This window comes from Aotus nancymaae, unplaced genomic scaffold, assembly GCF_030222135.1.
Source record: "Aotus nancymaae isolate 86718 unplaced genomic scaffold, 86718_ANA_hifiasm-v0.15.2.pri h1tg000057l, whole genome shotgun sequence".
Lineage (NCBI taxonomy): Eukaryota > Metazoa > Chordata > Mammalia > Primates > Aotidae > Aotus > Aotus nancymaae.
This window is the reverse complement of record NW_026988471.1, coordinates 25,827,662-25,847,966: the sequence shown is the minus strand read 5'-3', so window position 1 is coordinate 25,847,966 and position 20,305 is coordinate 25,827,662. Positions and strand designations below refer to the sequence as shown.

The window sequence follows — 20,305 nt, the reverse complement described above, 5'->3', positions numbered from 1 at the left end:
AGAAGTCTGGGCCCCTGGAACCGACTGGCTTCACGTTGGGGTTCTCATGACCCCCTCTTTGAGTTTGATTAATTTGGTGGAGTGGCTCACAGAACTCAGGGAAACACATTTACCAGTTTGTTACAAAAAGTATTACAAAGGATATAGCTGGCTGGGCACAGTGGCTCACTCCTGCAATCCCAGCACTTTGGGAGGCCAAGGCGGGTGGACTACCTTAGGTCAGGAGTTCAAGACCACCCTGGCCAACATGGTGAACCGCCCCCCGTGCCCTGTCTCTACTAAAAATACAAAAATTAGCCATGCGTGGTGGCCCACACCTGTAATCGCAGCTACTTGGGAGGCTGAGGCAGGAGAATTGCTTGAACTGGGGAGGTGGAGGTTGCAGTGAGCCAAGATCACGCCACTGCACTCCAGCCTGGGTGAGAGTGAGACTCCATCTCAAAAATAAATAAATAGGTAGGGTGCAGTGGCTCATGCCTGTAATCCTAGCACTTTGGGAGGCCAAGGTGGATCATGAAGTCAGGAGATTGAGATCATTTGGCTAAAATGGTGAAACGCTGTCTCTATTAAAAATACAAAAAATTAGCCGGGTGTGGTAGCACATGCCTGTAGTCCAAGCTACTCAGGAGGCTGGGGCAGGAGAATCACTTGAACCCAGGAGGAAGAAGTTGCAGTGAGCCAAGATCGCACCACTGCACTCTAGCCTGGGTAACAGAGAGAGACTCTGTCTCAAAAAATAAATAAAAACAAAAATGAAATAAAATGCATTAAAAAAAAAAAGATACAGATGAAGAGACACATGGGGCAAGGTATGGGGAAAGGGATGCAGAGCTTCCAAACCCTCCCTGGGGTAACCCTCTAGGAACCTCCACACATTCAGGTATCCCAAAGCTCCCTGAACTCTCTTGGGTTTCTATGGAAGCTTCAGTACCTCAGTACTCCTTCCCCCAGGGTATAGGGGGAGCCACTCTGGGGAGGATCTTAAGACCCATAATCTGAAAGCCTGGGAAAGATTAGAGTTGCGGCAGGTGAAAAGAGGGCAGGAGGAGGAGAGATTCTATTTCCCGAGGCCTAACACACACCCAATATTACAACAAAAGACTAACAAGGGCTATGGGAGTTATTAGCCTAGAACTGTGGACAAAAGCCAATGTCTATCATAACACCACATGTGGTACAGTAGACATCTGGTATTTTTGTCTGCCCTATCTACATTCTCTTACCTGTTAAGAAGCCTCAAATTTCCTTGGGAAACCACTTGTGTTAGTTTCCTATTACTGCTGTAACACATTAGCAACAACTTAGTGGCTTAGATAAAACACAAATTTATTCTTACAGTTCTGTAGTTTAGAAGTCTGACAAAAGTGTGGCTGGGCTAAAAATTAAGGTGTTGGCAGGCCTGTTCTCCTTTCTGGAGGCTCTAGAAGAAAATCTGTTCCCTTGCGTCTTTGCTGCTAGAGGCCACCTAGATTGGTCAGTCTGTGATCTCTCCCTCCGTCTTCAATGTCGGCAATGTTGCCTCCCCCAGACCATTCTCCCGCTCCTATCTCTAGCACTCGTCTCTCTCCCTCTTCCATTTTTAATGGCACTTGTGATTATATTGGGCCCAGCCAAAAATCCAAGGTACTCTCCCCATTTTCTGCTTTGTCCTTTTTTTCTTCTAAATGTCCCTATTTTAATTTAATGTCAGTTGATGAGCACGCTTAATTCCTCTTTGCCATGTGACCCGCCAAATTCACAGGTTCTGGAGGCCTGCCTAAAAGTGACACTAACAGGAGCAGTGAAGGGTGAAGAGAGAGACCAAATCTCATGACTTTGTTAGAGCCCTTTGATCTGACTGTGGCGGAACCAGAAAGGTCTCTGGGCTTTTCAGATACTTGAACCTTCTCCTCTTCAGTCAGTTTGGGTTGGAGTCCCCAAACTTGCAACTGAGAGTCTTGATTGTTACCTATGACAGCATGCGTTATGTTTGCTGTTAAATACATTTAGTTTTGTTTTATTTTAATGGCAATAAGTACATACTAAAGGAATGATGAGTATGAGAAAATCAAGAGACACATCAAACTTCAACTTCCAATAATGGTAGAAAAGGTCATTTGGACCACTCACCTATCAAAGAAAACTGAAAAAGCTGGAGATCGTGCCACTGCACTCCAGCCTGGGTGACAGAGTGAGGCTCTGACTCAAAAAAAAAGAAAGAAAGAAAGAAAGAAATCCATACTTAAGACACATCAAAATGACACTGCAGAGCTGGGCATGATGCAATGATCCGAGTGGGAGATCCTGACGTCGCTTGGCGGTGGTGGTACAGTTTGGTGCAATGGTGGCCAGGCTGTGCTTCCAGTAGGGCAGCAATGGTGGTGGGCGCTGGCAGCTTCCTGATCTTTGGGCATCCTCTTCTCTTTGACTCATCAGCCTTCCTGACATTACTACAGACTCCTTCCACCAAATCCCTCTTTGCTAGAAATATCTGGAGTTGTTTCTGTTTTGTTTTTTTTTTTTGAGACAGAGTTTCACTCTTGTCGCCCAAGCTGGAGTGCACTGGCACCATCTTGGCTCACTGCAACTTCCATCTACCAGGTTCAAGCAATTTTTGTATTTTTAGTAGAGACAGGGTTTCACTATGTTGGTCAGGCTGGTCTTGAACTCCTGACTTTGTGATCTGCCTGCCTCAGCCTCCCAAAGTGCTGAGATTACAGGCATGAGCCACCAGGCCTGGCCCTTTTTTTTTTTTTAAAAGTGAAATCTGACTGACTGGAATACTATAAAAAAGAAACATTCCCAAAATAAGGAGTTAATTGGATATTAAAAACGTGAAAGCAGAAATAAAAAATTCAATTGAAAAGTTAGAAAAGAATGTTGATGAAATCACCCTGAAAGTAGGGAAAAACAAAATAAAACAAGGGCATGGTGGTAAGCATCTATAGACCCAGCTACTTCAGAGACCGAGGTGGGGGGATTGCTTGAGTCCAGGAATTTGAGGATGCAATAAGCTATGATTGCTCCACTGCACTCCAGCCTGGGTGACAGAGCGAGATCTTTCTCTCAAAAATAAATACGGCCAGGCATGGTGGCCAACACCTGTAATCCCAGCACTCTGGGAGACCGAGTCAGGCAGACTGCTTGAGCTCAGGAGTTGGAAACCCACCTAGGCAATATGGCAAAACCTTGTACCTAGAAAAAATAAAATGAAATTAAAAATTAAAAAATATGTAAAACAAAAACCTGGCTGGGCACAGTGGTTCATGCCTGTAATCTCAGCATTTTGGGAGGCCGGGGCAGGTGGAACACAAGGTCTGGAGTTTGAGACCAGCCTGGCCAACATGGTGAAACCCTGTCTCTACTAAAAATACAAAAATTAGCCAGGCATCATGGTGCAGGACTATAATCCCAGCTACTCAGGAGGCTGAGGCAGGAGAATTGCTTGAACCTGGGAGGTAGAGGTTGCAGTGAGCCGAGATCACGCCACCACACTCCAGCAAAAAAAACAAAACAAAAAATCCCCAACACATTATAAGTGCTCAAAATTTATAGTAAACTGTAACAATATTATGTAACAACATCATGATGTAAACCACTTATTCTCATGTTATCATACAGATACTGTGTGGTGCTGAGAGCATGCATCCTGCGTGGCATTTGAGTGTGATGTATATGTATTGCAGCAATATAGTGGTTAGTACAATTTCAAGAGAGCTGAGACGTGTCAATTTAAAGAAAACTAGAGGAAGATTATACTCTTCTAACTAATGACATTGACAAGAACATTAAATATATTTGTGGCTAGATAAGCTTTATTCAAATGCCTGCATAAGTTGATGTCAAACAGGAAGAGATTTTTCTAAAGGCTTAAAATTTATTAAACAGGCAGGGTGTGGTGGCTCATGTCTGTAATCCCAGCACTTTGGGAGGCCGAGGCGGGTGGATCACTTGAGGTCAGGAGTTTGAGACCAGCCTGGCCAACATAGTGAAACCCCATCTCTACGAAAATACAAAAATTAGCCAGGCATGATGGTAGATGCCTGTAATCCCAGCTACTCAGGAGGCTGAGGTAGGAGAATGGTTGAACCCGGGAGGCGGAGGTTGCAGTGAGCTGAGATTGCACTATTGCACTCCAGCCTGGGCAACAGAGTGAGACTCTGTCTTGGGGGGAGAAAATTATTAAACAATAGAACTTGGTGTTTCTCTTTAATCTGTCTCTGAACTCAGGTGACTGACACATCATTATTAGTAGTCTCCCCTCACTAATCATTGTCACCACATACAGATCTCATATCTTTGGGTGACACTTTCCATGTCTCTGGAAATCTTTTAAATTGCTCTCAGTTACAACAGAAGGGCAAGGTTTTCATCTGGTCATATTCTATTCCATCAGAGGCAAAACCACATCCCTCACTTATCTTGCTTAAATTGTGCCTGTCTGCAAACAGTATACAAACAAAGAACTTATTGTTAACACATAAAAAGTACAGTATAATCTCTATGCTATAGGAGTAACTCCATTTTCATTAAATAATTATTTTGATTTTTATTATCTCTCTACAAAGAAACTACAAAAATACATGTAAAAGCATCGAAAAAGTACTTTAAAATCCTGAACTGATATGACACATCTTCTATGATTTACAAGAGTAAAATGTTAAATTCTACAAGTTAGAATTTCTGAATTGATTTTGACAGGAATTGACTAGAAGGAACCAGAACATCAAAGCTTACAGATCTTCTATTCATCCCCAGTCAAGTTTCTGAAAAGCTCCACATCTGTTGACAAGCACAGGCCACTGAGTCACTTGATGCTGCCACTAATGGTGAGGCTACTCTGAAGGGCAGAGGTCTATGCTGGATATGCCCAGCCTTCCATGCAACTGATCAAAGTGGTCTTCTCTTATTTTTTCCCTTATGTGTAAAATAAAAGTACAAATGTACATATGGCAAAAAATGCAAATAGTACAGACAGATCTAAAATAATAAGTACATATCCTTTTCTCCCATACCACAACAAATCTGATGATTTCAAAATCCTCAAAACATGAGTAACTCACAAACTAAAGTCAACCTTGGAGTCTCTTTATCTGAAAATTATTTTCAGGCTTTAGGAACGATGTCGATTGTCTCATATATTACCTGTGTTACAGAGGAAAGTCATGTAATCTTTTCCTTCTCCAAAAAAAAAGTTTAAAGCAACATGCACACACCGTTCAGAGACAGCAAGTCCAGACAGCATCGCAGACTCCACTGGGTCTAGTCATGGCTCCAGAGAGTCCCTGGCATCATCCCTGAAATTAAGGAAGCACACTTATTAACAAGCCATTTTCAAAAGTAAGAAAACTTTCTCTTAATTAAAATGAGGTCATCTCACTCTTATAATCTCAACACTTTGGGAGGCCAAGGCAGGAGTTGCAGTGAGCCACGATGGCACCACGGCACTCCAGCCTGGGTGATAGAGTGAGACCCGTCTCATAAAATAAACAACAACAACAACAAAAAGAAATTAGGGTCATCTGCCCATTATTTAATAGAAAGATAGCTTTATCTAACATTGTACAAAAGGACACAAGCCACATAGTCCCAGGCAGTCAAAACTAGATCAAACCTTTATACTAGAGAACAAAGGGAAGGTAAGGTGGTGAGGAACTAGGGATGGAGAAAGGGAATTCCTTGAGAAATTCCAGCCCCAGTCATGAGAAAGCGGCTGCACTTACCCTCTGGCTGAGTAGGAAAGACTGACAGACACACTGGGCACAGCTCAGCCGAGTCCCTCCTCAATGCCCCGGATCCTCCGGGCCAGTTGCACGTCCTTTGGGAAGAGAGTAACTCGGCCGGCATGTAAGGTGAGGAGATAGGCATCCTCAAAGAGATGAACTAGAAATGCTTCTGCCGCCTGGAGACAGAAAAAGAACAACGGACACAGATGAAGGGGCATGAGCTGCTTTTTCTTGGAGACCCGCTAACCTTAATCTCTGAGGGCTCAGAGGACTGTAGGAAACTGTTCACAGAATGAGACTGAACTCTGCCAGGAAATTCTGCTATCACCACACAGAATCCAGCCTCCAAACCCTCAGGGGTTACCTTGTTGTTCTTTTCCAGGTCAGATACAGCATGTGACACTCCAGTCAGCCTTGGAGAATTCTAGGCTGCCTCTTTCTCCCACTCAGCCCTCACCCAATAGTGCCTTGGCACCTTCTTACCTCTTGTAGGGCCAATAGGGCCTGGGCTTGCCAATTGAAGTCCACACCACGAGTGAATTTAACACATATTTCTCTTGCCTATGAAGGAGTGGGGATGGAGAGGGTTGGAAGTAACGGAAGAGAGATTCAAGGGACAATGCTGCTCTCCATGGTTTCCAGGAAATCCTCCTTTCCATGACTTTTTCCTGGCCCTTATCTTAGGACCTAACTAGGAGCAGGTGTTAACTCCTGGGAGCTTAGGAACCAGCAGATCTCTTAGTGGTGATGGAGAAATCACCAGTAATTGGGTGATGGGAGGCAATCTCCAGGGTAGGAAAAGGGCTCCAAGGGTGGACAAATGAGAGTTCCTATTGATACAGTCAAAAACTACAGGCAGTGGGGGTTAGAAATCAATTCCATGAAGAATTACAAGGCGCTCTTGGAGGGCTCATGTTTTCAGAAATGAAGATTCCCCTACCAGATTAGAGAAGAGGTCCCCTGGCCATTTAGGTAAGAGACAGTAGGGTCCCTACTACCTGGGAAAATTTGATAAAGGAGGGTGGCATGGGGGTTGGCAGGAAGCTCCCAGAGCTCACCAGGCGGCTGAAGGGGTACTTCCTTAACAAGAGGTGTGTGCTCTTCTGAAGCTTTCGGATCTCCTTTAGCCAACCTTGCCTTCGATAACCACGTGGACGTGAGGAAGCGCCTGAGCAAAAAAAGGGTAAGTTCAGTGGACAGTAGGTAGTGCCTCTCAGCTTGGCTGAATCAGGCAAGCTGTCAAATTGCTAGACTATATCTATGTGCCTCCACTCCAGAGCAGGGATTTTTGTCTATTTTATTAGGTTGGTGCAAAAGTAATTGCAGTTATGCAAAATGCAATTACTTTTGTACCAACCTGATATTCAGTTATTTTGCTGCTATCTTCAGCAACTAGAAAACAGCAGATAGGTGCTAAATATTTGTTAAATAAATGAGGGAATGATCCTTTGCAGTTTATTTTATTTAATTAATTAATTAATTTTTTTGAGACAAAGTTTTGTTCTTGTTGCCCAGGCTGGAGTGCAATGGCATGACCTCGGCTTACTGCAACCTCCGCCTCGTAGGTTCAAGTGATTCTACTGCCTCAGCCTCCCAGGTAGCTGGGATAACAGGCATGCACCATCACGCCCGGCTAATTTTTTGTATTTTTAGTAGAGACGGGGCTTCTCTATGTTGGTCAGGCTGGTCTTGAACTTCCAACCTCAGGTGATCCTCTCGCCTTGGCCTCTCAAAGTGCTGGGATTACAGGTGTGAGCCACCACACCTGGCCTTGCAGTTGCTTTTAAACGCTAACTCTTCCATGAAGCCTTTCCCGAATGCTGATCCCTTCCAAACAGATGGGTGACTGCCCTCCTCTGGGCTTTGCAGGACTTTGTACAAGTCTTAGATCCTTCCCACCTAGATTGGAAGCTCAGTTATTAGGAGTGGCCTCACTCAGTGCCAGTGTTAGGCACCTGGGCAGTGGAGTCAGAGCCTTGCTTGGTTCAAATCCTGGTTCCAACAACAACAACAACAATAAAAAGAATCTTAAAAACATTCTCAAAAGTAGAAATCAAAAAAAGCCAAATTCTCTAACCAGAAATTAAAAACCCATGCATAAAAAAACCAGTTTCTTCTAACTAACCCTGTATTGAAGAGGAAACTTAATTAAGTCAGACTAATTAGAAATGAAAAACAAACAAAAAAAAGCACATATCCCAAAACTTATGAGATACAGCCAAAATGGTACTAGAGGAAAATGCATAGCCTTAACACTAAAAGATATCTGAGCTAAGCATTCAGCTTAAGTATTAGAGAGTTATTAATGTAAACCGAAACAAGATAGAACAAAAGAAATATTAAATAGTAAATTAGTGAAAATGAAAGTTAAAGAAAAAATGGTACAGTTGCCCCATAATTACAACCAAGGACCAAGATGAGTGAACTTCTGAAAAGTTGATTAACAAACAAAAATAATATTTTGAAGGATAAAATTTGTTTCAGAAATGTTATTCGAGATCCAGCCAAGAAAAGACTCCGTACCAAGTCAAATAGAAGGCGTTTAATACAGTGAACTAATCACAAAGTGTCAGAAGAGCTGCAAGAGCAAGTGGGGAAGGTAAGACAATCCAGAGATGGCCTGTGCCAGGCAGCCAGCAGAGGAAACCATCCCTGGGTGAGGTTAGAGAACAGAGGTCAATGAAACACAGCAGTGTCCAGGAGACTGGTGACATTTCAAAGAGGGAGGATCCATACCCTGGAGACAAGCTACTCACACCTCCCTCCCTCCCTCCCCACCACCAGTTAGCAACCCACAGTCACTGGAGGCAGTCTTTCATAAACAGACATAGGGCCAGGTGCAGTGGCTCATGCCTGTAATCTCAGCACTTTGGGAGACTGAGGTGAGTAGATCACCTGAGGTCAGGAGTTTGCGACCAGCCTGGCTAACAGGGCAAAACCCCGTCTCTACTAAAAATACAAAAATTAGCCGGGCGTGGTGGTGGGCACCTGTAATCCCAGCTACTCGGGAGGCTGAGACAGGAGAATAGCTTGAACTTGGGAGGTGGAGGTTGCAGTGAGCCAAGATCACACCATTGCACTCCATCCTGGGTGACAAGAGTGAGACTATGTCTGAAAATAAATAAATAAATAAAATTAAATTAAAAATAAACAGACATAGCAGAATCTTCACAGAAAATGTGAGGATGAACACAACTAAAGATCATCCAGCAATTTAAGAAGGTCATTCCAGCTATTGTGTAAGGAAAGAACTGGAAAGGGACAAGGGGAAGTGGAGTAGTGGCTGATTAGGAGGCTCTCACAGTTGCTCTTGGGAGATGCTGGTGGCTTGGACTAGGCTGGTAGGAGTAGAGATGGTGAAAATGGAGTGATTAAGGATGCAGTTTGGAAATAGAATTATCTGAACCTGCATCTGTATTGGAGATGGGGTTCTCCCAGGCTCAGGGTTTGAACAACTGGGTAGATGATTGTGCCATTTATTGAAATAGGGAAATTGAGGATGAAGGGGCTGGAGGGGAGTAACCAGAAGTTCAGTTTGGGGTGTGTTAAGTTTAACATAACCAAGAGCATTCAGGTAGAAAGGCAGTTAGGTATAGGTATCTGGGGTCAGAGGAGAGATCCAGGTATTTGTAAACTAGAGAGCTGTCAAGTAGGAGTGGTATTTAGAGACACAAAGGAGATGAGATCATCTAGAGAGGGGGTAGAAAGGAAAAGGATGTCAAGGAAGTCCAATGTCAAGGAGCTGGAGGGAGGCAGCATAGGCAGTGAAGAATGATAAGCAGAACTGCCAGAGTCCACAGTGGCATGGAAGCTTAGGGAATAGCACGCTTCAAGGAGAAAGAGGCCCACTGTGTCAAATGCTTCTGGGACACAGTAAGAACACAGACCTGCCTACTGGATTTGGCAATACAAAAGGTGCTGGTGACCCTGACAGGTATAGTTCAAGGGATTGTGGTTGTGGGGAGTCAGATTGGAGTAGGTTGTAGGGTCACTAGGACGGAAGGAATCAGACACAATGTATGTAGACCTAACTAAGTCTGGCTATTTTAAAAGGATGGCTATGAAGGGGAAGCAGAGAGAAATGGGAGGTATAGGGAGGTGAGAATGTGGGGTCAAGGAAACACCCCTGCACTTTCTCTTAAGATCATAAATACTAGAGTACATTTGCCAATGCTAATGTGAAGTGTCTGGATTTATCTAAGCACAGGTAGAAAGGACAACAGAAAGCTCCTTGTAGGTAAAAGAAGGATATGACCAAGAGCCCATGTAGAAGGAGGGGTGGCTGATAGGAAGGGGGACACTTAGTCAAGGTCATCATTAGCTGAGAGTGAGTGGGGGGAATGGAGCTGTAGGAAGTCATGGAGGGAGAAAAAGGTATGAAACAGTCATGAGGGCCGGGCGCGGTGGCTCACATCTGTAATCCCAGCACTCTGGGGGGCTGAGGCAGGCGGATCATGAGGTCAAGAGATTAAGACCATCCTGGTCAATATGGTGAAACCCCGCCTCTACTAAAAATACAAATATTAGCTGGGCATGGCGGCACACACCTGTAGTCCCAGCTACTTGGGAGGCCAAGGCAGGAGAATCACTTGAACCCGGGAGGCAGAGGTTGTAGTGAGCTGAGATCACACCACTGCACTCCAGCCTGGTGATACAGCAAGACTCCGTCTCAAAAAACAAAACAAAAAAAAAAAAGTCATGGGGAGAATGGAAAAGCAAGAATTCCGGACAAAGGCCAGGCAAGATGGCTCATTCCTGTAATCCCATCATTCTGGAAGGCCAAGGCGGGAGAACCACTTTAGGCCCGGAGTTCAAGACCATGCTGGGCAATATTTTTGTACAGACAAAACATTTTGAAGCAGGAGGATCACATGAGCCCAGGAGGTCAAGGCTGCAGTTAGCCAAGATAGCACCACTGCACTCCAGCCTGGATGACAAAGTGAGACTCTGTCTCTAAAATTAAAGAATACCAGACAAAGGGGGTAGGACTACCAAGAAGTGTTGAGTGCCCATTTGAGAGAAACCTTCCATTTAACCAGGAGTAGAAGGATGCTTCTACCTTGGAAAGGAACAGCAAACATCATACTTAATATTCCTGTTAAAATTACAAACGAGACAAAGATGGCCAAAACACTGGTCTTGGCGAGTCTCAGGGCCTTACTAACATCATACAGTAAGAAATAAAATGTGTAGAAATGAAAATGGAAGACTCAAAAGGTATTTGTAGGTGACATATAGTCGACTTAAAAATTCCAACTGAAGCAACTAAAAGACTATTAGGATGAATGAGAATTCGGCAAGTCGGATGCAAAGGTTAAATACTCAAGTTTTGGGGAAGAAAAAAAAAATCCCATTCGCGACAGCAACATCTAGAAATACCTACTCTAGCCTAGGCAACATGGCAAAACCCCATCTCTACTAAAACTACAAAAAATTAGCCAGGCGTGGTGGTACATGCCTGTAGTCCCACCTACTCAGGAGGCTAAGGTGGAAGAATCACCTGAGCCTGGGAAGTTGAGGCTGTAGTGAGCCCTGATGGCATCACGGCACTCCAGCCTGGGCGATGGGTCTCAAAAAAACACAAAAAACCAAAAAGCCTATAGGCACAGTGGCTCATGCCTGTAATCCCAGCACTTTGGGAGGCCCAGGCAGGAGGATCATTTATTTGACACCAGTCTGGGAAACACAGGGAGACCCAGTCTCTAAAACAAACAAACAAATTTACAATACACTTTCCCCATTTTGTTCATAGCTATGTAGCAAGAATTAAGAGATAAGTAAAGCAGCGATTGCCACGCGTACCATACAGGCATCTGCGTCCTCCTGCCCCTGTTTCCCATCCACCAGCCCACCATACAGACAATGAAGACACAGACTTCGGCCCGTCTTTCCCGGACACAAGCTCTGGAAGGGAACAGAGTGAGCAGCGCAGAGGGCCTCGGTTCAAGGTCTAAACAGTCTGTCCCGGAAGGGAAAAAAACCTGAAAGACGCCTCCTAAGAGGACTGCAGTTTGAAATCGTCACTGAAAGCAGTCAATACTTTTGCAATTAAAAAAAGCACAAACACAGAGGATCGGAAATCCCGTGTCCGCCACAACAAGTTATGTGACTCTGCTCAAGCTCCCTGGCCTGACTGTGCCTCGGCTTTCTCATTAGCTGTAAAACGCGTACGACCTGAAGCTGAGATAACGCACGAACAGCAGGGACGCAATGCCTGGTTGGCGGTGGGCGCTGGGTAACGGCTAGTCCTAACAAGAAGGCGGCGTTAGGAGCTGGTCCCTTCCCGCTTTCGGAACCGCCTGCTCCAGTCCCTCGCAGGGCTGGCACCGCTCGTGCCCGGAGCGGATGCCGGACAGCGGAACCGTGTCGTCCCCCAGCAGGGGAAGGTCACGCGACCGGGACTCGGGAGATCCGGGCTCCTCTACGAGACAGGGCCGCAGCCAGTTACCTAAGGAGGGGCCCCGCCGAGGGGGGCTGGGGGTCGGGCTCGCGCGGCGCCTCCTCGGGGCCTCAGGCTTGCGGCTCCGGCGGCGCGGGCCCATGGCGCGCCGCGGAGGGTGCTGGCGCCCGGCCCCACGGCTCCTGCTTGGGCTGCCGGGTCCAGGGGCAAAAGGCTGGCGTCTGGGTAGGCCCGGAGAGCCCCAGGCCGCGAGCCTCAGAGGTGCCGGTGCTCTGCCGCGTTCCGCGCCGCTCGCGTTCAAATCGCTCGCTCCGCCCACGTCACCGCCGGTATTTTTTAAAACCCGAATCCAGCGACTCTCAGTGGCTGACTCTGGAACGCCCCTTACGTAGAGCGACTGCAGGTAGGACCAATGAGAGTACTGGCCGAGACACAAATGGCGGCGGTGATAGGAGGGCAGCGGGGACTAATGGTGAAATCAACCAATAGACACTTAAAGAAATGGGACGGGGCGGGGAATTCTCCTGCCCTCTGCTTGCTGATCTGGGTGCTGGTCTTTGCGGGACTGTACTGATGTCCTCAGGTGCCCTCCGGTCAAAACACCGATGCTCAGTTTGGAACGCGGATGGTGCGTTTGTAGAACGTGCTTCTCTAGACAAGTCACTTTCCTCAAACATTTTATGCTTTGCCCTAGCAACCCAGACCCACAGAGAATGTGACAACCCCATGTCGCGTCTGCGGCCCTCCCGGGAATTATCCACGTATATACTCAGAAGCCAGTTCAACTGCATGAACTTGGCTGATGCTTGGGATCGCGGGGACGGCGGGATCGGCGGGGCTTTGAGGATGAGATCCGTGCAGGGCAGGCCTCGACACTATAGCAACGCAATCGTCCCAGAAAAACCCTTTCTTCTCTTTGTTGAGGATAATAAAAATTCAAGTCATGTTCCTGTATGTAGAATAAGGGGAATTTTAATTTTCTAAATTTTTCTTTCTTGAATTTTCTAAACGTTCTACAGTGAACGTGTACTGTTTGTAATCAGGAAAAACGTTAGTTATAAAATTAGTGATTTCGTGGAACCCTAGTGCATTGCTGGTGGGAGTGTAAAACGCTGCGGCTGCTGTGAAAAACAATATTAGTGGTTCCTCAAAAAATCAAAAATAGAATTACCAGATGATCCAGTAATTCCACTTCTGGCTAAATATCCAAAAGAATTTAAATATAGCCAGGGACTTGAACAGATATTCCCACACCCATGTTGATAGCAGCATTCTTCACAACAGTCCAAAGGCAGAAACAGCCTTAAAAAGGAAGTGAATTCCGACAGGTGCTGCAACATAGATGAAGCTTGAGGACATTATGCTAAGTGAAATAAGGCAGTCACCAAAGGACAAATGCTGGGCCCAGGTGCAATGGCTCACAACTGTAATCCCAACACTTTGAGAGGCCAAGGCGGGTGGATCACCTGAGGTCAGGAGTCCAAGACCAGCTTGGTCAACATGGTGAAACTCTGTCTCTACGAAATATACAAAAATTAGCCGGGCTTGGTGGTAGGCGCCTGTAATCTCAGCTGCTCAGGAGGCTGAGGCAGGAGAATCACTTGAACCCAGGAGGCGGGAGGTTGTAGTGAGCCGAGATCATGCCATTGCCCTCCAGCCTGGGTGCCGTCTCAAAAAAAAAAGAAACAAAAAACCCAAAAATCCTGGGTAGCGGGTGTGTGCCTCTTGCCCCAGCTACTCAGGAGGCTGAGGTGGGAGGATGCTTGAGCCCAGGAAGTTGAGGCTGAACTGAGCCGTGATTGTGCTGCTGCACTCCAGTCTGAGCAACAGAGTGAGACCCTATCTCAAAAAAAAAAAAAAAAAAAAAAAAGGACAAATACTGTATGAGGTACTTGGAATAATCAAACTCATAGAGACAGAAAGTAAAATGGTGGTTGCCAGTGGATGGGGGTTTGGGGAAGGAATGGGGAGTTAGTATTTAATAGATGCAGAGTTTTAGTTTGAAAAGATGAAAAATTCTGGACATGGATGGTGGTGATGGTTATATAACACTGTGAATATACTTAAAGCCTCTGAACTGTACACTTAAAACTGGTTACAGTGGTAAATTCTATGTTGTGTGTCTGTGTGTGTGTGTATATATATAAATATAAATATAAATATAAATAAATATATATATATATATTTCCCCCCACACAGGGTCTTGCACTGTTGCCTAGGCTTGAATGTGGTGGTGCAATCACAGCTCACTGCAGCCTTGAATTGCTGGACTCACACAGTCCTCTCACTTTAGCCTCCTGAGTAGCTGGGACTAACAGAAATGCGCCATTACACAAGGCTAATTTTTTTTTTTTAATGGAGCTTTCTGGCAAAAACTGGAAAGCCTGCTAGACAAATTCTAAAAGAGCTGTAACCGTACCTGGCTAATTTTTTAAAAAACATTTTGTAGGCCGGGCTCAGTGGCTCACGTCTGTTAGCCCAGCACTTTGGGAGGCCAAGGTGGGCGGATCAGTTGAGGTCAGACACCAGTCTGGCCAATACGGTGAAACCCCATCTCTACTAAAAATACAAAAATTATCCAGGTGTGGTGGCTCATGCCTGTAGTCCCAGCTACTTTGGAAGCTAAGGCATGAGAATCATTTGCATCCAGGAGGCAGAGGCTAGAGTGAGCCATGATCATGCCACTGCACTCCAGTCTGGTGACAGAGTGAGACCTTGTTTCAAAAAAAAAAAAAAAAAAAAAAAAAAGCTACCAAATGGTATTTTGAGAGTATGCAATAGAATAATGATAATGCATGAAAAAAAAGTAATAGTAAAGGCACACAGCCATGGCCTGAGGTGGAAATGCAAACCTCTGGTGCAGGTTTGAACTGTGATGGAGGTGTTGACTGGAAGGAAGAAGCGCTTGTTGAAAGCCATTGCTTTGTACTATAAACCATTATGGATAAAACATGTGCCATGAGAAAGGAGCTGGAACCTCCTTGGTGGAGGCAGTTTAAGTTGTGGGTATTTGAGAACCTTCCTCAAAAAGGTGAAGAATCACAGTGATTGGGAAAGATTTGGAAAGCTGGAGGTAAGAAGAGAGAGAGGTGTATAATGTGCCAAGCAGAGGTCACAGGCTGAGAGGAGGTAAGATGGTGCAGGTCTTCTGGAGAACAGAGCTTATCCTGTTTGGCTAAATGTAGGTGATGGGGGATCCGTGACCTCCAGAGAAGGTCAATGGAGAATGTAGGGTGAGGGGCTTGGTAGAGCTGGTGGGCTCTCAGGAAAGTGACTGCACTTGGCTGAGCCACAGGTTCATTTCATATATATATATATATATATATACACACACACACACACACACACACACGCACACACATACATATATATTTATTATTCTTAGTGTGTGTGTGTGTTTGTGTGTGTGACAGGGTCTTGCTTTGTCGCCCAGGCTGGAGTACAGGGGTGCAATCATGGCTCACTGCAGCCTCAATTTTTAGGCTCAAGCGGTCCTCCCATCTCAGCGTCCTGAGTAGCTGGGATTTCAGGTGAGTGGTGAGCCGAGATTGCACCACTGCACTGTAGCCACAGCTACAGATCGAGACTACGTCTCAAAAAAACAAAACAAAACAAAGTCAATGGGGAAAAATAGTTGCAAGAACAAGGGCTTGGTCAACTGTGTTAAATGCTCCTGCTGAGAGGTCAAGAAGGATGAACGCAGTGTAACCACATTTGGCTTTGCTTCCTACTGGCTGTTGGTGACCTTGAAACAAGCAGTTCAAATGAAGTGGTGCAGATGGAAACCAGAGTGGAGTGGATTAAAGAGAGGCTGGAGGTGAGGAAATAGACACAGAGAGTGCAGAAAATTCCTTCAAGACATTTTCTCTAAGAAGAGCAGAGGAATGGGAGCTGTGGAGCGCAAGGAAGGACTGGCTTTTGATAGGTAAAGAGAGGCCAACCCAGGCTAAGGATCCAGATACAGGTCTGTGTGTGAACTGGAGATTTGCTTGATTGCTTCTGGGAGGTAGAGGCTGCAGTGAGCCATGATCATGTCACTGGACTCCAGCATGGGTGACAGAGCAAAACCCTGTCTCAATTGAAAATTAACAACAACAAAAAAAAGGGCTTTGTACATTGGAAATGGGGACTCAGAAGCATGGGGTATAGTTCCAGCTCTGTCACTTACTAGCTGGTTACTAGTGGAATGTTGAATGAAGCTCTTTACTCCTCTAAGTCTCAGTCCTTTATCTATATGATAGTGATAATAATGCCGGCCACACAGGGTGGTTATACAATGAAATGAAAAATTTCAAAATCACTATCTAGAATCACTGTTTAGGAAAGTGCTTTAGAAATTTAACCCTTCCCTTGACTTCTTTGGTGTTTCCCCTTGCTGGTAACAGGCTGAAGGAGATGTGTTTGCTTTGAATATGCAGTGGGGGAGACTGTGAAAAAAACAATTAAGAAAAGGATTCTGTTGGTGGCATGAAGGGAAAGTGCATGAGGAGAAAGGGAGAACTGTCACATTGAGCCTGTGCCCAACTCCTTGTCGCTCTTGGGTAAAGACAAAAAGCAGTTGTCAAGGCTGGGTGCGGTGGCTCACGCCTAATCCCAGCACTTTGGGAGGCTGAGGCAGGTGGATCACCTGAGGTCAGGAGTTCAAAACCAGCCTGGCCAACATGGCGAAACCCTGTCTCTACTAAAAATACAAAAATTAGAGGGCACAGTGATGCCACGTCTGTAATCCCAGCTACTCAAGAGGCTGAGGCCAGAGAATCACTTGAACCTGGGAGGCAGAGGTTGCAGTTAGCCAAGACTGTGCCACTGCACTCCAGCCTGGGTGACAGAGCAAGACTCTGTCTCAACTGGGTGCGGTGGCTCACGCCTGTAATCCTAGCACTTTGGGAGGCTGAGGTGGATGGATCACCTGAGGTCAGGAGTTCAAGACCAGCCTGGCCATCATGGTGAAACCCCATCTTTAAAAAAAAAAAAAAGACTTTGTCTCAAAAAATAAAACATAAAATGATGAGGGGCCCGGATCTAAGTCACAGGTTTTGCTGAGGGATAAGACTTGTCGCCCTCCAATCTTGGGCTGCTCATCTCTGCTGCTCAGCTTCCCTGAGAGGACTTCTTCTGGGAACCTTCCTTAGCCTGTGTAGAAAGAGATCAGCTATTTAGATTATTCCCTTCGACCTCTGGGTAATGAAGATAGGCGAAAGGAACAGCAGATCAGGAGCCAATGGCCACAAACTTCAAGAACTGGCTGGAAAAAGGCCCAGCTTCCTGGTTAGGCTATACATTGTGGTCAGCATTAGATATTCTCCTCACCCCAAACCTCTGGGGGTTTCGTTTTGCTTCTTCCCTGATAGTCCCTCTCAGGCAGCAAACATATGGCTGCCCATTCTGTGCTCAGCACCATAGGACACTCCAAGGAGGGAGATACAAGAGCTGGGGTCCCTAGGAGCTTGGTTTGGCTGGCGCCACAAATCTCTTGCTAGAAACAGTGATTTCCCTTAGGATCTCTAAAAGCCATGTTCCACAAGCTTCCCTGGTGATAGCAGTCATCCGGGTGTTGGTTAAACACCCATGTATCTAGGACACCTGATTGAGGAGGTCTAGGTGAGACCACCTCAATTATGCAAGGCTCTGATGATTTTCAGTTGGCTAATCAAAATGTCCTTGAGTGAATGAGTTTTTCCAACCCTACCTTATCTATCCACTTCACACAGAAACTTTCTCAATGCAAGAGCCTTTAAGTGAAAATTGATTTTGTTTGTTTGAGATGGAGTCTTGCTCTGTCGCCCAGGCTGGAGTGCAGTGGCACAATCTCAGCTTACTATAAGCTTGCCTCCTGGGTTCAAGCAATTCTCCTGCCTCAGCCTCCTGAGGTGCATGCCACCATGACCAGCTATTTTCTTTTTTGTATTTTTAGTAGAGACAGGGTTTCACCATCTTGGCCAGGCTGGTCTCGAACTCCTGACGACCTCAGGTGATTCACCCACCACGGCCTCTCAAAGTGCTGGGATTACAGGTGTGAGCCACTGCAACCCACCAAAAATTGATTTTTTTGAAACCCAACTATTCACAGCTTATGTTGAATTGCTTTACTCATTAATTATATTCAGAATTGTTGAGCTGCCTGCAGGCAAGATGAGGAGATACAGATAAGTAAGATTCAGTTTCTGTCCTTAAGGAATTTTTGGTCTGGCACTCAGATCATTATTTTTGTAAAGGATGCATTCTTAAAAACCTAAAAAAGTCAAATATAGTAAAGTTAAATGCTAGAATTACAGATGGGTTTCATTTCTAGGGAGCTAAATGATACCAAATCCTAATGACATCTTGCGTTTTAGACAGTATTTGTGGATCTGTCTCCCGCATGTCATTAATACTCAGTCCTCCACATCGCATACAGTATCTTGACTAAAGTGTGGAAGGTTCCCTTGTCTTCACACACCTAAGGATTGCCACCTTCAGTTAATTGTATTATTAATGAGATTGGTATTTATCACCAGATAGCATTTTCATTTTACCCTCTTCTCATTTTTTTTAACCAATTTTGCAGATAATCCCTCTTCTCATTTTGATACAAACAGGCAAAAGGCATTAAAATATTCAAATAATGCCACAAGGTTTATGTGATAGGAATGTTCCTCATCAGCTGAGGTCCACAGCCCAGATTTTCAGTACAGAAAAGGCAGTTTGAGACACCAGCTGAAGCAGCATGCTTGAGTAATTGTTTACAAATTCCTGCAGAACTAGGCATCACACCCATGTCTCAGAATGAGTCCCACATGGTGCTGTGGGAATCAGGAGTCACACACCAACTGCCATGGCCTATGCCTTTGGGTGTCTGTTTCTGGGTGCACTGTTAGCAGAGTCAGGCTCATCCTCACCAGCCGGCACCCTGCGCCTCACATACCCTTAGCGGTTTGCTCTATATCCTCACTGACCTCATAGTTTACTCAGCGTCCCCCGGACAAGCCCCCGCACTTACAAACATACTGTATATGACCAAGTTCAGAATTAATATCTGCAAAATACTACTTTGGACACATCTGTGTCCGCTAAAGTGATCTTTTGTCCTTGTCCTCCCCTGACTTTTTTTTGTGAATCAATTTCTCATTTATAAAACTGTTCTTTGGGAGGCCGAGGCGGGTGGATCACGAGGTCAAGAGATCGAGACCATCCTGGTCAACATGGTGAAACCCCGTCTCTACTACTAAAAATACAAAAAATTAGCTGGGCATGGTGGCGCGTGCCTGTAATCCAGCTACTCAGGAGGCTGAGGCAAGAGAATTGCCTGAACCCAGGAGGCGGAGGTTGCGGTGAGCCGAGATCGCGCCATTGCACTCCAGCCTGGGTAACAAGAGCGAAACTCCGTCTCAAAAAAAAAAAAAAAAAAAAAAAAAAAAAAAAACTGTTTCCGCTGGGCATGGTGGCTCATGCCTTTAATCTCGGCACTTTGGGAGGCTGAGGCAGGCGGATCATTTGAGTTCAGGAGTTTGAGATCAGCCTGACCAACATGGTGAAACCCCATCTCTATTAAAAATACAAAACAAAAATTAGCCAGGCGTGGTGGTGCATGCTTGTAGTTTCAACTACTTGGAGGCAGAGGCAGGAGAATCACTTGAACCCGGAAGCCGGAGGTTGTGGTGAGCCAAGATCGTGCCATTGCACTCCAGCCTGGGCGACAGAGCGAGACTCTGTCTCAAATAAATAAAAATAAATGTTTCCCAAGTGCCCTGGTAACTCTGGCTTATCATATAGCCCTTATTATATAGTCATGTATACATAACAAAGGCATTATATAGTTCCCATGCTTAACAATGGGAATATGCTGTGTGCAATTGTTAGATGATTTTGTCATTGTGCAATCATAAAGTGTGCTTACACAAACCTAGAGGGTATAAGGTACTGCACACCTTGGCTATATGGTATAGCCTGTTGCTCCCAGGCTACAAACCTGTGCAGCATGTTCCTGTACCGAATACTGTGGGCAACTGTAACACAATGGTAAGTATTTGTGCATCTAAACATAATCTAACCTAGAAAAGGTGCAGTAAAAAAGTGTAAAAAATGGGCTGGGTGTACTGGCTTACCCCTGTAATCCTAACACTTTGGAAGGCCAAGGCAGGAGCATTGTTTGAGCCCAGTGGTTTGAGATCAGTCTGGGCAATGTGGTGAGATTCTATCTCTGCAAAAAAATAAAAAAAAT

The 20,305-nt window shown here is 45.3% G+C and overlaps 1 protein-coding gene and 1 non-coding gene across 2 annotated transcripts; both read right to left on the bottom strand.

Moving 5' to 3' along the window:
- Positions 1 to 1,305: 1,305 nt before the first annotated feature.
- On the bottom strand, positions 1,306 to 12,247 carry CENPA (centromere protein A). Its single transcript, XM_012475533.2, has 4 exons — positions 12,154 to 12,247; positions 6,764 to 6,873; positions 5,703 to 5,881; positions 1,306 to 5,276 (listed from the first exon to the last, which is right to left on the bottom strand). The coding sequence occupies exons 1-3, from the start codon at positions 12,245 to 12,247 to the stop codon at positions 5,747 to 5,749; spliced, it is 339 nt and encodes a 112-aa protein (XP_012330956.1). The 3' UTR covers positions 1,306 to 5,276; positions 5,703 to 5,746.
- Positions 12,248 to 14,461: 2,214 nt separating this feature from the next.
- On the bottom strand, positions 14,462 to 14,523 carry LOC135269806 (U7 small nuclear RNA). Its single transcript, XR_010338058.1, has one exon. It is a non-coding gene; the product is annotated as a U7 small nuclear RNA (small nuclear RNA).
- Positions 14,524 to 20,305: the final 5,782 nt, after the last annotated feature.